General features: G+C 39.8%; 1 protein-coding gene across 6 annotated transcripts in view; it reads right to left on the bottom strand.

Moving 5' to 3' along the window:
• Positions 1–326: 326 nt before the first annotated feature.
• The window catches only part of PIEZO2 (piezo type mechanosensitive ion channel component 2), a 298221-nt gene continuing 275597 nt past the window's right edge, over positions 327–22950 (bottom strand). For 5 of the 6 annotated variants that reach the window (XM_033512210.1, XM_033512212.1, XM_015619147.3 and 2 more), the window contains 16 exons: positions 21116–21505; positions 19538–19796; positions 18837–19019; positions 18158–18410; positions 17288–17420; positions 16723–16870; positions 16395–16609; positions 14492–14650; positions 13041–13188; positions 10396–10584; positions 9877–9969; positions 8594–8766; positions 7098–7214; positions 5063–5142; positions 3567–3738; positions 327–2677 (listed from right to left, as the gene is read on the bottom strand). In XM_033512210.1, the coding sequence (XP_033368101.1) occupies positions 2425–2677; positions 3567–3738; positions 5063–5142; positions 7098–7214; positions 8594–8766; positions 9877–9969; positions 10396–10584; positions 13041–13188; positions 14492–14650; positions 16395–16609; positions 16723–16870; positions 17288–17420; positions 18158–18410; positions 18837–19019; positions 19538–19796; positions 21116–21505 (2965 nt within the window). In that variant the 3' untranslated portion in view covers positions 327–2424. Of the gene's footprint in view, positions 2678–3566; positions 3739–5062; positions 5143–7097; positions 7215–8593; positions 8767–9876; positions 9970–10395; positions 10585–13040; positions 13189–14491; positions 14651–16394; positions 16610–16722; positions 16871–17287; positions 17421–18157; positions 18411–18836; positions 19020–19537; positions 19797–21115; positions 21506–22950 lie in introns of those variants that run through there. The other variant, XM_033512211.1, reaches the window with a different exon arrangement.

Here is a 22950-nt window from a genome sequence, read left to right as displayed (position 1 = left end):
GCTGTTGCCACTGCCCAGCCCAGGCCCCAGGAGAGCAGCTGACATGCTCACGTTATCACAATCCTCCCAAGACCCAGGCTCAGAGAAGTCCACACACTGCTAAAAGGGCACTCTGTTGTGTCCTCCACAATGTTAATAAAGATGTTAGATGGTACTGGTCCCAGTACTGACCACCTAGAATGCCACTGGAAACTGGCTACCAACTTTATCTGTACAGCTGGGCTCAAAGGATGGTCTGGTACACTCCCTACCTGTTGCAGGTAGCTACTCAGTCCAGGTCAGTGATTTGACTATAGGCTGTTTTGAAAATAAATAAATTAAAAAAACCCAACAGAAGAATCCTTTTATTTTCAAAGTTTGATCAATCCATGAAAGAAAGAGCAGCACATTTTTGCAAAGCCCGAATAACTGTACAGCTCGTTCTGAAGACAGATTTTTCCCAACAGAAAGGCAGTGCCTGTTAAAGAGAAGGGACCAGGAAGGGAGCTGGGACCAACTGTGGCCAGCATGGTTCTGCTGGCTGGTACCTTTAGAAACACACTACATCCTTCATGCTTCTCCTTCCAGTGTTGGTCTCCTTAAAATCACTGAACAGCCAGGTGAGGATCCATCTATAAAAGACATTTTAGCATCCCTGAGTGCTATGTCAGGGCTGCCCTGTATATTTCAATTTTCATCCACAGGACCTATGGAAGAAATGAAGCAAAACTTTCCAGGGGGAAATGCTTCCTGGCTGTATGAGCAGCCACCTTTTCACTTTAGAGGAAATCAGGTTGTCTTCCAGTGAGTTCCAGTCACCAAATTATTTTATTGTTACAATATCATGAAGCAATTTTTTATTTTGTGCACATCAAGGTGCTCAAAGTGTTAGTTTTCACAGTATAGAATGGATGTGACAGCATTTGTCATGGAAGCACTCAGCAGAGTATGTTTCAACTTCATTTAGTTGTGCTGTTTTATGAAGTTCTGCAGTAAAATGTGCCAGTAAATTATGTTAGTTTCTTTCTGGTGATTAACTAATCATTCATATAATAAATAGCAGCTAACTACAAGAAAGAGATTTATTTGTCACAGATTAAGAAGAATGTCAAACTTTTCCCATTTCATGTAAAAAGGCAGAGGAAAAAATACTTCTAAAATGACTTTGCAACATGTGCTTTATTTTAAGTCATTACTGAATCAAAACTACAAGTATATCCTTTTAACATACCCTATCCACTCAATGATTTTTTTTTTTCTGGTTTTTTTTTTAACATGGAAAGAAACCTACATTGCAATTGTAAATTTTCATGCTGCAATGTTCTCTAATGAGCCATTTGTTTCACTAATAATAGCAATTAAAAAAAAAAAAGGCATTTCTCAAGCTCATACATATGTCTATATTTGGGAACTTAAAAAAAAAACCCGTCTCAGATGTAAAAATGTGACTTGGAATATGTAAACATTTTTGTATACCTGAAACACTGGAAGAAGAATATCAGCTAACAGCAAAACAACAGTTGCCTTAAATCATCGAAATGGGAAAAAGCATGTCATGGGGAGCAGAGAGAAGCACACACTACTCAGTCTTTAAAGGGTTATAAGAAATGAAGTAGCTCATTAGGTCATCAATTTCACCTTCTTTTTTCATCCAATGGAAAGCAGTAATGCTGAAGAGAATGGCCCAGCAGAACACCCCATAATTCACCATAATTATTCTAGCCATTAGTTAATCTCGACAAAGTGTCAAGTTTCAGTTGCTTTTTCTTTTTCCTGAGAAAAGTCTTTGATGTTTGGTGGAAATGTCTCCTGTGACTGTACAAATAAAATAAGGCATTTCAAGAGATTGTTACTTGTTTTTTTTTTCTGACAGAGGCTTGTCCACAGTGTCCCTTGTACATCAAAACCTCTGCTTTTCTACAAATGGGTATGGCTAGAATGTCTTCAGTTCCCAGTGTGGCCCTGGGTGCTGGGTGTCCTGAAGGCTTGTCAGTGTCCCATTACTGTAGCTTGAAAGTCAGTGATGTACAACAGCATATTGCACAATCCAAACTGTGTGGCTCCAGAAAGGATTAAGAAGGAACACTGGAGTCATCTGTGGGTTCATTCCTTTTGTTTCTCTCTAAGTTGTAATGGTCGTCTGGAAAATTAAATTAGCCAGACAAAGATGCAAACTTTTTGCTGATTAAATTACAAAGCAGTCCCCAGATTGTAGAGGAGTGGCACATTAAAAAGAACAGATCATTCAACCTTCTTCACTGTTGATCCTTAATTTGAAAGGCAGCATGGATTCCTAAGGCCATAGCTTCCAGGATTCCTTCAGTGAAAAATCATTGCTACCCAACTATAAAAGGCTTAGCTCTTAAGAGAATATTGTGCTTTTTTTGATTTTTCCTTTAAAATTCAGATTTAACCAACTTGATTTGCAGTGTGATGCCAAAGAGATCAATTAGTTTTTTCCCTAGTCCACTTGATCATAGTCTCTGGTGAGCGATACAGGAATATTAGCTTGGCGTACAGGTCTTCCTCCAGTTCCAGTTCTCCAGTCTCTCGCACTAGGAAAATGTCAGTACACAGCTTCAGGATTCGGTCTACATTGGGTAGCTCCTCAAACATGATGGAGTGAGAGATCCCACTGAAAAATTCACGGACAAACTTGCCTATCACCAGGACAACTGAGGCATACAGTCCCATAATGCTGAAAAGAAAGAAAGGAAGAGTTCAAATCGTGCCTTGTAAAAGGGCAGCCAGGTGTGAGGAAGCTCATCTGCATGGCCAACTGTAGCCTGTCAGTGGGGTGAACATCAAGTTCTAATTAGGGTCTTGTTTCTGCTGTGCCGCAGGATGCAGGAAAATGAGATCTCTTTGAACACCTCACAAATCTGCAATCATAAACACCTGAGCCTGCTGCCTTAAATTGTTTAACCCCAGTTGCTGATGGTTGCATGTCCTGTGTGCTGCAGCTTGGAAGTCACAATTGGAAATCTGACAGCAGCTGGCTGCTAAAGGCAAATAATCTGTCTGGTTTCATATCTGATATTTTTTATTAAGGTTTTTGTAACTGATGACAACCTAGCATTTACCTGTCTCCCCTGATAATCTTCCTATGGGGACTTCTCCAAAATCCTACCAGAAGGTTGTGTCTTCTAGGAGTGCTTATTCTCCTGCCTTCCTCTGTCTATGGAGATGTATTTCATAACTCTTTCACACCCAGGGTCCTGGCTACAAGATTGAGAAAGTCACCAAAACCAGGCAGAGTTCAGGCAGAACTTGGCCTGCAGCTAATAAACTAATATATTTTGAATTATTTCTCTTCAGTAGGAAATTGGTGTGAAGGGTGTTTCTGTTTTTATTCCTACTGGAGTGCAGTTATAAGGGGTAATACTAACCTTGCAAATATTAATCCTCCTATACATAGTATTAGTAGACATGGATTTGAAAATCCCACAAAACTCCTTTTCAGAATGTTGTAATGTTCAAAACACTACAACAATGAACAAGGAATAACCCCCCAAATCAGCAAATAAAGTCACCTCTACTTCTATCTTATGTACTTTATTTAATTTTATGTAAAGATTTCTTCTTACCCATAACCAGCCAAGAATCCAAGGCTCGGTGGACTGACTTTATCACTGAATATAAAGAGTTCAAGACTCTCTTGAGACATCTTATGTCTTTTTCCAAGCTGATTCAAAACCCACCACTCTTCAGATGTATTTGTTTTGACAAGGGAAACTGTAATATTTTCCCACTTGCAGTCTATTGAAAAAGAGAAGTGTTACTATATATACAAGAATTGCAAAAATCAAACATTTTGAGACAGATACTTCAAACATCTGCATTATAAAATGACTGAGCAATGCAGAAGCAAAATTCTTCTAACTCCATTTTTCATTATTTCTGTATATAAAAGTATAAAACTCAGGCTTCTGTGTTTTTTCTTCTGCAAATCTTACCTGAATCTGCATTAAATATTTAAAATATTTCATATAACCTACATGCTCTTCAGTACAACTGTCAAATAATTTTGGTATTTTCAAGCCAAAATATCAATAACACTCATCATGTCTGCATTTCAGGCCAAGAGAAACACATTTAACCTGGAAGGGTAGCAGTCACCTTCTGTATCTCTACGTGAAATTATCACCATAAACCATTTATGTCTGACATAAAGGAAATTATTCTTTTGTATCAAAAAAGGATGCTATCCTGTTTTATGCATACTGATCACACAGACAGGAGATGAACTCTGGTCCTCCTGCATGTACATTAGCAGTGTAAATTAGCAGTGTAATTAAAGCCCATCTGAAGAAACTCAAATTAGGGACCTGACCAATGACAGTGAAGCACTCATAACTTATTGCTACTCACAGAGCTGGGTTCAGGCTCAAGAATTCTCTTTCCTGATGAACCTTGACAAGAGCATACTACATAGCACTACTACTATTACATTCAAGGTCCAAGTTTAGCCTCTGTTGAGAAAATTGCTCTTAGATAAAGACTTGCTCCTTCTTTTCCAACCCAACAGGTTTTCCACACGTGTGTGTGCATGGGTGCATGTATTCTGTATGTCTGTGAGTACTTGTATGGATTCTGACTGGGTAACAGCACTCTGAAATTTAATGAGTAATTTAAAGTGGATTCTTTGTAGCCAATAAGGAAGGAATGGCTTTAAAAAAAATAAAAATAATGCAGTGTCATTATTTAAGCTGAAGATCTGCATTTGTGCACATGCAACACTACTGATGTTCACAGAAAGGTAGCAGAGAGATGTGAAGTGAAACTTGTTATCACTTACACATAAAACACAGGAAAACAGTTCCTAAAGCAGACTTGAGGGAAAGGAGATGGACTTCATCCTTAGAGTCCTTACTGTTAAATCCAAATCTAAAATATATGGAGATGCATTTTCTGCCTTATTTTGTATTACCTTATCTCTCCTCAAGCTTGTAGGCACGAAGTAAAAAACATTTAAAGTGCATTTCAGACTGAGGTGCCCCATAACAGCTGTGAATGTGCAAGTGTTAGTGCTGCCTTGCACTTCTTTAAACCATATTCTGTTTTCCATGGTCTGGAGACATACCTGTCAACAGCTGCTTTATGGGTTTTGCCAGAGAATCACTGGGAGCCTTGATATAGTATGGGTACACTTCTTCTAATGTTCTGTAAAAAAAAGAGAAATCAAATATTTCATATTTTTATACCTCTAAAATAATTTAGAAATTCCTAACAGTGCTATGCACAGTTCTCAGTAATTCTTATTTTAAGCTATGACTTTAAAGTGTTCAGATGTCACATCTGAAAATTAGCTGGTATTTTCATCAGTTTCTTCAGAACTTCAGCAGAGAGTTCATTCCATCCATAATGTCACCATTCACAAACCATGAATTCCACACACCTGGGGAATGTGTGTTTTCAAGGAATGTAGACTTTATATTCTGTTCCCCTTCTTAAAAAAGCTGCTTTTATGGTCAGCTATAAAGTATATAATAAAGGCAGCACATCCTCAGTAGTAAAAAGCTAGAAAAGATATGTGGTGAGCACAGCTATTTCTTCAGAATTGCAAGGTGTTTTGATAATAACACCTGAAAAGAGCGACCATTTTTGCCAGAATTTTTCACTGGAAAATAATCTCACAGTTTTTAGGAGGATTTCAAACTTAGAAAGAAAGATGTTTGCAAAAGTTCTTCCACTGGACTCAAAATCATCTTGAGTGGGAATAAATTACCAGTATCTAGAGGGAGACACATTTCATTAAAAGCAGAGACACTATCCTAACATTTTCCTCAAATGATTGAGAAACTCCAGGGAGGAGGAGCTCTCAGAGAAGTCCCGTGGCACTTGGCTACGTTGCATAGACCAGGCTGAGGAGGAACAACGGTGGCCAATTGAAAATCCCCTCTGATCACTCCAGCAGGTGCAAGAAAAGAGCTCAGCAGTTAAATAGTCCTCACTGAGGTGCTGGAAGAAAGCTCCCTGATGAAGTATCTGAGTGGCTAATAGCTATCACAATCATTTTTCCTTTATGACTAAGTAAAAAAACCTTAAATCTACAAAATTAGTGCAAGACGGGTAAATGTAGCTATATAATCTGTGTTACTGCTTGTCTCCTGCAAAGAAAGAATTATGAATTAATTACTTCTTCCCACAAATGAGAAAAATCTACCCTCTTTGGCCCTACATCACCTTAGGAAATTCTGCTCTTCGGCAGAAAAGAGGCATCAAGTATTTTGGAAGTGCAGTGATCACATGTGCAATAGCAGTCTGTTTGGATGTATGAGTGTGTGTGGGTGCAGAAAAACAGCTGTGCAGAGAAAAGGCAAATCTAATTTCTACCTACTAACAGATAAGAACTTCTCAGAGTTTTCACAGTCCCAGTTGGTCTCAGCTTTAACTTTTCAACTCTTGTGGCCACAAATCAGACCAGGTGGCCTTCAGGGATGATGTGTTGGTTTAGCAGTACTTAGAAACTACTGCTGTAAAGTAATCCCCAGTGAGAAGGTAGAAGAGGAAGAGCCAAACTCTTTTCATATCTAAAAGGAGTCACCACTGCTGTTAATGCTATAAGGCTATATCCGTAGAATAATGTTTTTTATTCATATGAAGAGCATGCCTTGTGAATTTCCATCACAGGAAAAGATCTGATGTCAGAATCGACTGCAGATGTTACCCTTTGACCGCAGTGATTTAACACTTCCTTGCCAATCTAGTCCTATTCAAGAGTAACAATGTGAGATACAGCCTGGATGGTTATTTAGAACAAAAAAAACTTCCATACAACATCCTCAGATCAAGTTGGACTGATGTAACTCGAAGGTGAGTTGAACTGTACACTGAACTTGTGCTTATTCAATAAATCAAAGAAAAGTTACTAATAGCTTCACCATGCTTGTTGTTGATAATCCAACGTTCATGGTCCTCTCAGCCTACATTTATAATAGGAAACAAGTTTTCACCTTTAATATTACTATTACTTGGCTTCAGTGCTATTGGCATCTGTTGTTAGAGGGGGATAGATGGGCAGACAAATGAAACATTTGCACAAACTTGGCCACTTTAGGAAATCAGGCTTCAAAGGGGAAAGTTTGCATATGAATAGAAAAAAGAAAACAACTTACACCTTTTCCGTTTGATTTCCATCCATCATTGTAGCAATATGTCTTCTGGTATGGTTTTTTAGCGTAAAGGTAAGTTTATCTGACGCTATTTCAGCTTTGGCACCAAGGGAGAGATTTCTGTTGTAAGTAAAAGGGAAAACACATTGACAACCTACAAGGAGAGCATACCCTAAGCTGGGTGAGGCAGCTCCTGGGCTGCTGGGGCTGCAGAGAAACACTCACAGCTGATGATGTGCAAAGGCAGGAAGTGTGTGTGTGCTGCCTCTGTGACACAACAGGGCCACCTTACTGCTGCTGGTGGCCTCCTGGCCTAGATGAAAGGCAGCAGTTAAGTAGGAGTTCACTGTGGTAGGTCTATAACACTTTCAGTCATTCATGTTCACAGCTTAACCCACAAGATACAATCTGAGAGTAAAAAATGTCTCTTTCCACTAGTGGATGAATGCTTGTAGCTATGAAAGCATACAGGCAAACTGAGTAGCAGTACTAAAAAATAAAGGAAGGCCCAGAAATGATGGAGTGATGTAATTCACTAGTTAATAGTCTGTGCTTCCAGGAAAATAAGGGGGGGGATGGGGGGGGGATGTAAAATAAAGTTGAATTAAGTGTGCAGATTCATTACAAGTCTATTTCTGACTGTGGAAGAACGGACCCAGCATGTTCAGAGCTCCCTCAGTGATTCAGCTGAACTGCCTCTTGTGCATAGTCTTACAATAGTCCAGCTTCTACCTCCAAGGAAACATGTAAATATGGAGACTGCAAAGGAACTTAATTTCCATGGAGTGATGACTTAACTCCAATTTAATCCAGCAATCTACAGGAACCCCATCTGGCAGACAGTAGCCAGCAAATTATCTTGATGACTGGGTGTGCTCTAGCCTGAGTGCAACAACTTTAAACTTTAGGATGTCTCTTTCAAAATCTTCACTGTAAAGTTAGTTCACTGGGGCCAAAGAAATCTCATGTGAGCAGACAAAGGTCTCAACAAAATGGATCAGTGCCATTGTTATGGTATTTGCACATAAAAATAGTTTGTGTCACTTCCAGACTCCCTTGATAAGAGGACCAAGAACTTCTGTTTGTATTTCCTCATAGGTTTTCCACTTAACTAGGTCTAAGTATTCACTTTCCATAAATGATAGCAACTTCGTTGTTAAGAGCAGTTCATTGGAACATCTCTGTCTAAAACTGGCTAAAATATTCTTATTTTTTCCTTCCTTCCCGTCAAGTCCCATTGAAAATTCCACCTGGACATTTTAAATAATCTACTTGGTAGTGGCTCCACTTCTTTATTTTTTTGAGAACTGCAGGCAACTAATGTTTTCATGAGTAATAAAAGTGACTTCTCTCTGTCCCTCTCCCTCCTACTTTCAGTTTTTTGCTCTGCCATACAATATAATTTGCTAAACAACTAAACCAAAAGTGCAGTGTGGAACTGTTCTACTGAGGTAATGCTTGGCAAAAGATACATCCACCTCATAATTTTGTTTAATTACCTCTGAATGGTCCATGAAATAACTAAAGTGAAATCAGCATCGAAGTCTAGAAGCCCCTGTATCATTTTCTTTCTACTGGGAGGGCTGATGGTCCATAAAGAGTTTGAATTTCCCTCCAGATCTGCTCGAGTTATATCTTCTCTTGCATAGCCCTCTAGAAACTGCAAAGCAGCCTGAAGGTGAAGAAGAGGAAAAGAAAATTTCAGTGCACTGATACTCACAAGACACAGAACCACACTTCCCAGTCAGACAGATTTGTAAATGTTTGATTAATTTTAAGTGCAATGGTGTGCACTGATTGTTTTCTTCAGGTACAACCTGGGACTTGAGATAGGAAGGGAAATCATAGACAAACTAAAAAGCAAACCAAAAATGGCCTCTTTGTTTGATGGCCATGTTGGCCAAAGTGAGTCTGAAAGTTCATGAAGTAAACTCTGCAGAGGCTATTCAAACTCGAGTTAAAATTTTACTCTGTCTTTTGTTAAGTATCTTTCTGCATATTAAAGTGTCTGCAAAGGATAAAGCAACTAGAACCTTGCAACTTCCAAATGGATCTAGGTTACAATATTAGTGCTATTATACATGGGCTATTTGGTAGGATCTAATATCAAGTTCTAATATTAAATTCTTTAATGGGCTAGTAGCAAGCACTTCTTTTAAAGTTATAACTGATCAAATGCAGCAGTTACATCAGCAATGCAACAGCTCCTACTAATTACTAGTCCTGTAGAAACTTGTGAAAGCTGGGCATGTTGCTCCATGAAACACCGAGACTATGCTTAAATGCTTCTGTTTTGACATTTTAATGTCAAAACATTTCTAGCCTACGCACACTTTCTTTTGACAGCACCACCATTCCTCACTGGAAGGTGAAAGATGTGTGCTCTAGGAAGGAGCGTGGGGCTTAAAAGGGCATAAAACACAGTTTTGTCCTCACAGGGTGTTTTCTTTGGCAGTCCACAAACAGCATCATGTCTCCTGAAGGTTTGTTTCATTTAGAGTGGAGGATTTTATTCAGACAACAGGACAAGTAGGGTTTCTGCCTTCCAAGATTTTGTGCAAAGATGTCTACATTAATAGTAGTTTGTTGCACCACAACCCAGCCCTGTCCTGACAAATGATGTGGCTGAACCTTTATTCATGCAAATCCTCTTTATAGAAATATCTTGCAATTGATGACAGCCCTGATGACCACTTACAACTACACAAACAAAACTCACAAAAGGCTTCCATGGAAACATGCACACATTTTAAAGTAATGAGGTAGTCTATGTTTTACTTACAGTGTTACCCCTATAGCTTCCTAGAAATTCACTGAACTCATTTTGATCCAAACTTTTGAGCTGATTCTGCTGAGCGCTCATGGTAAAAATAGGCTGGGAAACAAAAGAACACATGCTTATCACATTTACTTCACGTTGGCTGCTACATACACAGCACAGCATCCTGTGCATCACAGTCCAAGACAATTATGGCACTCAATTCAACAAGATGATGTTATAATCTCATTCCATTGAAATGTAAGTCACCTACAATTATCTTATATCTACCATGTGGACCTGTAGGATAACTTATTCCTTTTCCACGGCTGGTAGAGTCTGGTTTTAACTTGAAAAATAAGATAATATTTTTCATCAGTGATTAATTAACATATTTTTAAACCCAAAAGGGGTGATTTGTGGAAGCTTGACAGATATCTTGCATAAAGCAAGAGGGTTCAATTCAAGGAAAGGAAGAAGAAATAGCACAAGGAAATATAATGTAAAAAACAGAGTTTGCTTTTAGTGTTTCTTCTTTTTTACCTGATAACCTCCTAGAGTTATTGTGATTGATACATCTAGAGGCTTGTTGGTGATGCCTGCAACAGATTTGATTAAAGACATGAAGAGCAGTGGGAACCAGACAATACAAATCAGCAAGACGATAATCATGCCACCCATTCCATACTTCACAACTTTCTTTTTCTTCTGGCCTCTTGGCTGAGGATATCTCTGCAAAAGCAAACAGCAATATGGTAACATCTCTTCTATCAAAGGTACACTTCATATGATTTTATGGGTGAATATATAATTATCTTAAGGCTTCCCATCTCTTGTGGTAACTTTCTACCCCATGTCAGTCCAGATATTTTGATATTTTTTTTAGCCAAACCTGCACAGACACCCACTTTCTGATGACAACAGAGAAAAGTGACAAATGAACCCAAAGTGTGTGTCCAGTGTGAAGATTGTAAACCTATGTGATTTTGATTCTTCACAACCATAAAGGAGAAAGAATTTAGGTAGGATAATTTGATTTTTTTTTTGTCTAAGTGCAAGCATGAACTCAAAAGAACAAAATATAAAATAATAGCAGAAACAGTGATACAACAATTTGTTCCAAAAACTGCTATCGTAAGGGACCAGTTTCTTGTATTTGAACTTCCAAAAAATTTTATCTTGAAACTCCTTAAGGCAGATTTCCTCTCACAGGTATTGAAATGCTGCAAACTCTATATTGTGGGGGATGGGGGAAGCGGGAAAATGGTTTGCCAGCAACTGACACACACAATTAGTAAAATATCTGATATTGCACTACCTCCACATTCATTTCATACCTCACTTAAAGTATTTCTAAGAGTTGACAGGCTTGATCCAATCTGTTTCTAGTGAATTCCACACCAGCTCAAATTAACTAATGTTGAAAATTTTGATGCCATTCCTAAAATCTGTATGTTGCTGATGTAATATCCTTCTTTTTCTCTAGCTTCTGAGGACCAAAGTGACTGCTGGCATCTCCCTTCAAAGCAGATCACATGGCATGTCTGTTCTGCCTTGCCTGTAATTCCTGTCCTCTGTTATTTGCCTCATGACTGAATACTCTTAATGCTTTCCCCATCCTGTAAAATGTCTTAGTTTCACTGTGATTTATTTTGGTGTAAGTCTCTTACAAGATTTAACTCTGCAGTGTTGCATAGCCTGTCCTCCATGCACTGCACACCACACATGCAAAATAAAGATGCACTGTACTGCACTGCACCTCAAACACACCAGGAATCTGGCTTTCAGGAAATTCTTCTTGCTTTGCAACATGAAACCATAAAGCCCTATGACAATATTGCATTTGTAGTACTACGTTATATTTAAAATCAATTATTTACTTTTCAAAAGCAGTGTATCAAGTCATTTGTCTTGTGCTACAGAATACTGTTTTCATTAAAGTATATTATCTAGATCAGCAGGGGTGCATTATTTGTCTGCAGGAGATTAGTTCAGGAACTTCTAATGATGTTGTAGAACATCTCAGAGAGAGTCTAGCAGTCCAAGTACTTAGGCATACCACTCAGTGAGAGAGAGGGAGAGAGAGCCAAAGTACCTTGAACAACACTTGGAAAATCGTGACACAGTTATTTTTCTGTATGGCATTAGCACACACATGCTAGTTTAGACATGGAAATCTTCTCATGTCAGATCTCTGCTACACATAATGTGAATTGTAGCTTAAAAATGCAGCGAGATGGAGAGTCAAAGTAGAGCTGGGTTATTACTTCTCCAACTGCTCAAGTCCTTCAGAACTCCTTCCATCCATGGCAGAAGTGGGAGTCATAGAAAAAAGCCCATATGCAAGATTTGTGTGCACTTTAGCTCTGAGTTAATCTACGTGATATACTTAGAAAGCAATTGCCATTAAGAGACAGGATTATAATATAAGTAGAAATACGTCAGTAACACTTAAAAATAAATCCACTTCAATACAGATGTAGAATTTCTGACTGGTTTGGTCACTCTTAAAATAATGTTTAATTTCTTTTTCAAATTGGCAAAATAAGAAAGCATATGGTTGCAATCTTTATAGCAGTTATAAAGAATCCAGAATTTGCAAGTTTAATTTAAACTGAAGCTTAAATGATTTAAAGAGACTGAAATTTCAGTGAGACAAATGGTGGGTTTATCTGGCCTGCAGTTCAGTTCTGGGTGTGCAGGGATAGGTCTCCTGAGATAAAGGGGCCAGCTGAGTTCCCTTTGCAGCTACATGAACCCGGTGTCCCTGGGACCTACTCTGTGGGGCACGATCACTTCCTTCTACTGATATTTCTCCTCAGCAGCAGCTTCCCTGCTCCTCCAGGTTACTCATTTAGTTGTGTGTGAGACTGTGTGAATGCCAGGACTTCCAACCCCAGCCTTGAAACCCAGGCATGCAATGAAGCCAGCAGGAACATGCTTGTGGAGTTCACATTAATGGTGGAAAAATCAGCTGGGCACAAAAGAGAAGCCGTTTGAAGTTTTATTCGGGGCGGCTGCCAACTGACATAAAGTACCCAACAGTCTGAATTTTTCTGAACACAAGTGCCAGGCATATCTTCCAACAAACTTTTTATGGTGAATTTCTCAGTTATTTAGGGACTCATGATTACTTCCCTTCTGCATGGGGAGAGAAGGCCTGAATCACTCATATGGGGTTTCCTTACTTTTTCTGACTCTCGCCAACACTTCAGGATGAATATATGAGCATAGATATCTTCAACACAGATCCAGCTGGAGAGACTGAGAGTGGTATCAGTCCAAACCCAGTCCATTACTGCTCTCAACTCAGTCAAAAATGGAACTAGGCGGAACCTGAAGGGAGACCACAGCAGATAACTTGTCAGAAACAGAGGCATCACATCAAGCAAGCACAGCAAGTGTATGTATGACAAGAGGGAGAATTAAGACAACATGAAAAGAGCTTAATTGGGGATTCTGTAAACACAAATATGATCACATCCTGAAGCTCCCACAGCTCATGTTACTTTAGATCTTCTTGCCAGGCCATGAAGATGCTTATGCATCATTATGTCCATAATTGTGATTGAGCCACTGATGGAATGGTGCAAGATTTCCTAGATTCCTCTGATCTGGGAGACGAGCACGTTTTCCACAGGATGGTGGGGTTAATTTTGTATCTCTTTACACCAAGTGTTGTATGGCATCTTTGCAGTAGGTGGGCAGCCCTCTGCTGCATATGGAACTGGGCTTTGTGACTCAGGATTAAACAGCAGAAGAAGGTGGGAATCAACAAATAGGAAATCCACGTGCAAAGAGCAGCTGTTCAAAGGGCATCATTCCCTTTCCTAGTACCACACTCTCCTGATCAACCACATCTCAAAGAGTATTTCATGTGAAGAAAGCTTTCTTCTGTAACTTTTCCTTGGAATGCAAGAAGCCCATACTGCAAATACTGTGAAAAGGCTGAAATGATTGCATTTTTTCTGTTTCATATGCTTCAAACTAGCTTAATCAGAAGGTCACTGTAACAGTGTAAATGGAGGATGTGGTCTGCCTGTGTAAAAAAACCACTTTTCACTCTGAGGTGATGCTGTGCCTGTTCCTTGCCCTAACACTCTGAACTCCTCAAGAGTTAAAAATGCACTTCTCAAAGCAAACTTTTTTTTTTTGGTGCTTATTAAGTTCTTATTTCTCAGGTGTACTTTCACTCTATTCCTTTCACCTACCGAGGCACAACAGGTAGACCTGCTCCAAAGATCTCTTTGGGATTTGACACCTTACTACTTTTTAGGACTGCAGAACTAATAACATTACCTGTTTTCTAGCACAATGTGTAGCTCCTATTTCTGTTCATAAAGGTGATTTCTTGGAAGTATTAAAAATGTCTATTTCATAGGGAACTGAATGGCTGGTATATCAGGCTTCTAGTTTCAGAATGAGAGATGGAATTTTATGAAGTCTGCCTTCCAGAAATATATTTTCTTTTTTCTTGTGGACTACAGGGGACATATGGCATATACAGAGTGTGCTGTGCAAAATTTATTGTCTTATTTCCAGCAGTCTGTGAAGAAAAGTAATGAATAACCCCAGCATTTCACTATAGCAAATCCTCATTGCACAAAAGAAAGTAGAAAGGCAGTAAGTCTGTGCTTACCCTTGAAATAAGAACAGGTTGACATAGTTATAACTTTTTGTGAGGAAGTTGCCAAGAACACGAGTTGGATATCCGCAGCGTATCTGATAAGCTGATAAGCCAAAATAAACACATTTCACAAAATACCAGAGCTGGGCAACTGTGTTCTGGCTAAATTTCCTGTAAAGGAAAAGATAAAGGAAAATTATGAGCTTTTGTATCTGCAAAATAGACCAAATAAGATTTAAATGTTTTTTTGCTCCTGGCAGTTTCCTCTTCCTGAGGTCCTGTGAAAAGGCCTTGGTTACAGACCCCATGGCAGGGTTAAAAGAGTGTTGGAAAAACACTGAATGAAAAAGTCTAAAACCAGCATCCATTACCACCCCAGGGTCACAGGAGAGAGACTGGGAATAGGCTCCCTGAAGAGTGAAGGCTTTGGGCAGTGCTCTCTCCCTCGGGATGCTGAAGGTCCCTTGCAGTCTTCCTCGGCCCCCATGATGGCTCAACCCTGTGTCAGCCCTGGGTAGGGGCTCAATCAAGGCAGCTTTAGTGGATACTTGTGATCATGGCAGCACCTCATACAGGAATTTAAAATGAAGTGACCTCTGAAAATATTTTCTGCCCTTCCCTGCTCAACTCAAGTCTTATTCCAACATATAGTTCAGACAGCTCTTCACTTTCTCTTCTCTGGACTGAACTAACTCTCAACCTCTCCTCACATGTACCACTCTGGTTGTTATTCAATAGCACAGTGGATCTGCAGCAGGTGCCTCATGATGGACAGGATTTGTCAGCCAGCCATAACTCAATATTTTCAATTAAATCCCACAGAAGTATTGTACTTAAGACATTTGCAGGGGTTTCTAATCTCACTTAGAAGGAATACAGGATATTTCAAATGCAGATTTGAGATAAAGAACTTGGTATAGATTTCCCAAAAGCACAAAGTCAAAATTATTTTATTTCATAACAATTCTCAATGAGCAGTAGATCAGAAATCCATTTGAAAAATGGTTGGTTTTTTTCCAAATTTGGGCACAATTGCTACTGCACTTTCTTTTTGAGAGAAAGTGAGACTTTTCTGTTTTTACACTATAAATATATTTTTTTTTTCCCAGTAAAATAACTTGACTGTTAATGAAGTGTAAGGTGCCCAGGTAACACACTCAATTTCCATGGACAGTCAAAGGAGTGAGGGAAATACTTCAAGGCAATTTAAAGTAGGAAGAGGGGAGCCAAGAGGAAAGTAGGAAGTAGGAAGAGGGTTAGCCAAAGAAGAGGGTTAGGGAGGGAACCTTAACACCTCTGCACTGCAGACTGCAGTGGTCAGTGCCCTGGGCCATGAAACGTGAAATGGGAGTGAGCCTGACCAGGTATGTGACCTGGTCCATGCAGAGGATGACCACCTCCACATCACCTCCAGAGCCAAGTGGAAGGAGCACGGGAGGATAAATTTTCTTTTCAGAATAGACACATATTTTAGATGTTCCTCAGTTTAAGGAGATTTAAATCCACAGTTCACACATTCCAGGAAAGTGCTAAGTTACTCTGAGAGAGACATTTTCTACTCGCTCTTCTAAAGCAGCATGCAGGAGTCCAGGGAGCAGGGAATTGGATCAGAGGCCAACAGCGTCTCAGCTGAAGGCTCTAATCACTCAATTACAGGCAATTTCTCTTTCACCTGCTTGCATTTTGGCCTAAACTGAGAATCTTCCTGTGCATATATAACTAATTCTTCCTCAAACTTATATTGGCCACAGTTACTGCTGTGGAAAACGCATTCCAAATTTCTGCTTAGAAATGAGGCAAAGAAGAAATCTGATCACGATTCCAATGCCTAGCTGTAAACACCTCCAATTTAAATACAGAGAACTTGGTAGAGCATCAGTATTTCACCCATATTGTTTGTTTATAAGGCTTATACCTTTCTGTCACTCCAGGCAAGATAAAGAACATCCAGAAATGTATCCCAAAAACAAGGATGACCTGGAAGATGACTTTTCCCATGACAGTCTTTTTGAGGTACAGTGCTCGATCTACCACCATGGTACCAAACTGAATGAGCACCATCACCAAAAATGCCTCTGGGACCTGGTCCTCTGATAATGAAGAGGTGATATCAGCTGCAGCAGAATGTTTCTGAAAAGCAAAATATAAGGGTGGTCAAGGAAAAAGGACACTCGCATGATATTTAGCATCTACAACACGTAAATCCTCAGCAGGATTTACAGATAGATGACTCTGTGACATACCCCAAAAGCCCAAAATCCAAACACAATGATGATGAAGTCCACTGTATCTGCGAGGAACATCAGCACGTACACATCAGTCACGGCACTGTAGTCTGGATGAATAAGATTGTAGAAAAACTGTCTGATGGGCACATACACCTGGAGAGTCCTAAAACAACATAGACCACAATGTGATTTAATAACACATAACTTGCACTGAAGAAAGTAAAGGCTAAGTGTGGTATGATTAATATTTTTAAAGATACCTAAGATCTACTCTGACAGCCTTTACAGGGCGGCAGAGACACCAGTCCTTTGTTCTGATTGGTTCTAAACCACTGTATTAGGATTTGTTCAGTAGAAATATACATAGCCAACCAAGGTCACAGGGGATATTTAGCTTTTTTATCAGGCAGATGCTATTTGAACAACTGCTGATTTGTCTGATGTTCAGCTGGTGGGACATCTGCATACAACAAACACTTGAATTAACATCAGTAGCAGCCTGCTCCCTTTAAAATGCTGGCTTATTGCTTTGCTGTTTGGGACATCCCCCCAAACCCACACAACTCCTCATATTGCTCACTTTTTAACTGTAAAAGCCTTGGCTTTGATCATTTGTTCTCGAAACTTTTCCATGAGAAGCTCTTTTCTAGATTTTTGCTTGATGCTTAACACACTGCTTCCCTTCTGACTGCTGTTCCGTGTACTGGTACTTCCTGGAAAAAAGGGGAAGGAAAAAGAAGTCAATTCAAAAGAAAAGTTTAAATACGAAGACTAGAAAGAAATAGATCTTGAGATTTCCAGCTCATATGACTCCCACATTTGAAAGAAGCTTTGAAATGAAATCTGTTTTTTCTCCCCCAGTATGATAAAACCTTGAGAGCATCCAGTAAAAGTTGAATCACTGGCAGATAAAAACTTGATTAATAGCTATAAAAAGAGAAAGTGACTAGCGATAAAAGCAAGTATTTGATTGATCTGACTCAGTCACCTCAACTAATATATATTTAGGCTAGGGTATCCCTGCACTTTGTACCAGATGGGGCATGTAATCTGTTTCAATATAACAAATGAAAATATTTTCTTGATTCAAGTGTCTACAAAAGCAGATATGAAAAATACATGTGCTTTGCATTCCTTTTAGCTGGAGATTATGCTGGACCAGAATTTCTGGACCTGGGCCACACTGAGCATTCCTTTTCCAGCTTTTGGATAATGTAATTTAAAAAGCATAATGAATCACTAAGTATGGCTCTCCATTTGAACTTTAGGAAGGCTTGGAGTGTGTTCAAACATGAAGATACATTGGTTCATACCCTATTTTGTCACTGAGAAGCAGCAGCATTCAGTAGCCCCTGGGAGCTCCTCAGCAACCAGCCCAAGGTTTCAGTAGAATGATCCTATGGGAAATGAACATTTGTCCTTCCAATCCCAGAAATGCTGTGACATTTACCTCTCTTAGATCTGTGTGAGGAGAAGCTGGACCTGTGAGAAAGCTGGGATATGCTGCTAGAACTCTTCCTCCTGATGGCAGCCTGCTGCTCGGGGAAGTGGACATGGATGGACTCCACTGATGCAGCAAGATTGACAGATTTCAAAGAGGCAGAGGAGTCTCTCCTGCCTCCTGCCAGAGAGAGCTCATCATCAGTATCCCCTTTATTACTGGAGCTGTCTCCTTTCTCATCTTCATCCCACAGTCCATGGCACTAGTAGAGAAAAACAAGAAGAGAACATATCAAGACTGTATTTCTGTCGCAGTATTTATCACAGGCATTGCTCAGCTCAGTCATGTGTTAACAAGGGAGAAAACAAATTCAACGTGTCAGGATATCATAGAAACGTGTAGGTTGCAGAGGATCTTTAAGATCATCAGCTCAACTGTTAACCCAGCACTGCCAAGTCCACCACTAAGCCATGTCTCTCAGTGCCACATCTAAATGTCTTTTAAACACTTTCAGGGATGGTGACTCAACCACTTCCCTGGGAAGCCACTTCAAATGATCAATAATCCTTTTATGGAAGAAATTTTTCCTGATAACCAAGTGAATGACTTCTTTATAGCACATAGTGATTTAAAAAAATTAAAATTAAATATTAAATATAAAATAATAAACTACCTAAACCCAGATTACCTTTAAAATGGATCTGTGGAAGAATAAAGCAAGAAGCTGAACAAGATCATAGTGCACATAACCCTCTTTCTTCTCAATGCCAATAATATTGGGTGGATGGTAAGGTTTGTCTTTTGTGTAATCCACATGTTTATTCCAAGGGAAGAAGCCAAACTGGAAGAAGTATTTGATGACAATGGCCACCTGTTCAGAAACACAACACACTTGGGGTGTTTTATAAGCATGTCAGATACAATAGCCTCATGACAGTAAGAGGGATAAAACACGACTACTTTGTCAGTTTTATGAGAACATAAACAAGCATAGTCATTACTATAGAGGAATAACACTTCACATTTCTCCAGTAATAAAGTCAATCAAAATTCACCAACAGATGATACTCAGAGGCACTTGAGATACCACAAGCAGTGCATTCTGTCTCTTGATTAACTATATTACAAAGAACAGTTTGCAAACGGTCCATTCTTGTGAGAACTGCTTTACGTGCCAGGAAGGATATTGCTCATTGCAATGAAGGAAATAACAAACAAGATCTTTCCACACCACAAAAATTGCTGAGGACTTTAGCAAATACTTGTATTACTATGAAGGGCCCAAAGCCCAGCCCAGATCCCAGAGATTGAAACCAGCTGAGGGACCATGCAAAGATTACAACTTCAGTTTTCTGTGTTAGACATGGGCTTGCAAAACCAGCAGCATACCTCAGTGTAGACAATGGCTGTCATCCAGAAGCGTTTGCTTGGCCGAGGAACAGACAGCATGGCCCACAGGAATATAAGGATGGGAAGCACCAGGGTTATCATGGAGGCAGAGATCATGTGGTTGAGGATGATTACAAAATAGCACACCATTTCTGACCGGGCCACCAGCGTATTGTACAGGGCATAAATTAGGAGCAAGACTCGAGGCTGACCAACATAGAACTTCTCTGACTCCTCCAACTCATCATCACGAAACATCCTGTGAGGAGCAGAGTACCACAAATGAGCAGAATGTGAACTTCACAAGAGCTGCTTTTCAAACTGCTATTTTTCCTTTTGAAAAGTATTAAAATCCACTGCTCAGTCCAATGGAAGAATGAAAAAGGGGGGGATTTGGTATTATAATCAAATAGCTTGATTCTAAGCTCAGAAAAGAATTTCAGGCAAAATAAACTGTTCAGCTGTTTTTTAAATTTATTCAGAAAGAGAATCAGCCTGGCCTAAGCACTTCTACAAACATGGATTTCCTACAGATGTTCAACCAACATATCTCATGCAAATCACCCAATACTGGTATGGATGATATGAATACATCTGATTTATCAACACAGATAGGAATTTGGAGAAAAGACAGGTACATCATGAGACCTATGTTATGAATCGTCCAGAAGCATAAGATTAGAACATAAAAAATACCCATGACCATTAGATGTGTCCAATCTTCTATTTATATAACTGAAATAAATATAAATGGCAGCGACTTTCGTATAAATTCACAATCCTCACTGCTTTTAATAAAGTTTCCTGGCCTGAGAAGAGATCTTGCTGAAAAGCAAAAATTACTATGGAAAACCAGAAGACAAGATACTGCATCTGATAAAGTCAGATATATATACCCTCTCTCTCCAGGTACAGGCAGGCTGAAAGGCAGTTCTGTGGTTTAAAATTTTGTCCCTGCTTCTGGGGAAGCCCTCCCCAGCTGAGTCAGACCAGAGAGCAGCTGAAGATGTGCAGGGGCACCATTCTCACCTCAATGCTGGTTGTGCTACTGAGCACAGTGTCTAAGGGGCAAAGAAGGGGACATCCTCTCCCTTATGAAAGCACCTAGCAAGGTGGTAAGATAATCCTCATCTCCCACTGGCTTAAACAAAAATTGCCAAAGGTCAGAGTTTCCTTTACAGTAATCAAAAATAATTAAAGGAGAAACATTTCCCCAGGTAGCCCTGGAGGAAATTCACTTGGAATCACAGCTGCCTGGAGAAGAGAAGCCCTCTCCACAAAGAATATTTAGAAAGGCCCTTGACCCCAAGACAATTGCAGTGCAGAAATTCAGTGCTAATCAGAACAATTAAATATGGCATCTAGAAATAAAGTACAGATTTCTTCCAAGATGAATTTGAATCACTTCAGAAACCTCTAATTAGAACAACTGCACAGGAAATGAGCTTCTTCCCTTAAACTAAACTTAGCACAAGGTCTGTATCAGAATTTGCAGGCTAGCTCTGAGACAAAACCCCAAAATAATAACAAAATTTTACACCTTGTGATCAACATCTTTTCCTGGTAGAGGATTCTTACTTGTTCAGGAGCAGCTCACTAGCTGTTAGCTCGTGCGTCAGTGGGGGCAGAATCGTGTCAAGTTTGTCCGTCCGACTGTCGTCTGGGCTCACCATCATGAGGCTCTTCCCAGCTGAGTCATCTGGGGAGCCAAAGGGAAGGTGTTCAAAGCTGACAGCTTTGCTATAGGAAGGTGGAGCTTCTGCATTGCTGTCCACTGTGGAGTACAATGGCACATCGGTATCAGGAGTATATGCAGCTCCTTCTGAATCCAGGCTATAATCTTCTACCTCCTCTTCCTCCAACCTTGATGCAGAATGAGCTCCTTCTTCCTCATGCTCCCCTTCTACCTCCTCAATGGTTTCTGTGGTCCCCTGGCGGGAATAGAGCATGGTGACCTGTGTGGGCTCACTGTTGGAGATGGATGAAGAGAGTCAGCTGTGTTTTACAAGAGTCATGATCAAGAAAAATTTGTTAATTGTACCTGTATGCAGACAGCTGAGCAGCCTCATTGCATTCCCAGGCCTCCCAAGTTCGTATGATCTGATAGAAAAGATATTATCCTGATCTCCTCTTACACAGATGGAACATCTGGGTCCATCTGTTCCCTGAATGACATCCCATTGAACTCACAGTGATTCACCATCTTTTAACACCAGCAAGGAGCAAATTAGTATTATCAACAAGAGGAACTACACTACCTTTTTGAAAGTAGCTCAAACATTTCTGAACAGAGTCAACACTTGCTGTTACATCTACTTAAGACATGCTCCATGGTGAAGGATAGGCAACCATGGGATTTCTTCTAAACATGGTGCTTTTAATAATCACTGTATCAGTGTTGTATACAACGGGAACGTGAACTGAACACACACATATCAACTCTGATTCAAATAAAAGAGCACATAACTTGCTAGCATTAAGAAATACAAACCAAATTATGAAACTGGTCCAGTAACAGGATATCTTGCTTACCTTTAGATTGCCCTATGTTCTTCAACACAGTCTTCCCTTTTTCTTTACCTGCCTGCTTTACTTTGGTATGTACCTATTTCTGGATTCAACTCTCTGATGCACTCTGATCAGTTCTTTGCTTGATTCACCTTCCTTACTCTTGGCTTTGCATAGATTCATAGAATGGATTGGGTAGGAAAGTACCTTAGAGATCATCTAGTTCCAGCTCCCCTGCCATGGGCAGGGGCACCTCCCACTAGACCAGGCTGCTCTGAGCCCCATCCAACCTGACCTTGAACACTTCCAGGGATACAACATCCAGAACTTCTCTGAGCAACCTGTTCTAGCATCCTACCACCCTTTGAATGAAGAATTTCTTCCTAGTATCTAATCTAAACTTGCCCTCTTTTAATGCAAAGTCATTTCCCCTTGTCCTATCACTTCATATCCTGTAAACAGTCCCTCTCCAGTTCTTTGTAGCCATCCTTTAAATACTGGAAGTTTGTTCTGTGTTTTCCATGGAACCTTTTCTTCTCCAGGATGAGCAGCTCTCTCAGCCTGACTCCATAGGAGGAGTGCTCCAGCACTCTCATTACATTTGTGGCCCTCCCTCTCAGTATTTTTTTTTACCTCTCCCCTCTCCCTCTCCTCCTCTTTCTCTTTTCAGTCTCATTCCACTCCTTCTCCACAGGTTAGACAACAGGCACCAACTCAGTGTCTTTGTTGGCTGCATATCCCTGTATCTCAACAGAGACGAAACAAGATTTCGCATAGCTCCTATGAAATGAATGGGGACATACTTTCACATAAACTATAATCTTTTAGAAAAATTGGCATAGGCAAAGCCATGCAGCACTACCATCTTCTTCCAAAATTAAAAATTAGGCTTCCTTTTTTTTTTT

This window comes from Parus major, chromosome 2 (assembly GCF_001522545.3).
Source record: "Parus major isolate Abel chromosome 2, Parus_major1.1, whole genome shotgun sequence".
Classification (NCBI taxonomy): domain Eukaryota; kingdom Metazoa; phylum Chordata; class Aves; order Passeriformes; family Paridae; genus Parus; species Parus major.
The sequence above is the reverse complement of the archived record's forward strand: the minus strand, read 5'-3'. Positions and strand labels throughout refer to the sequence as shown.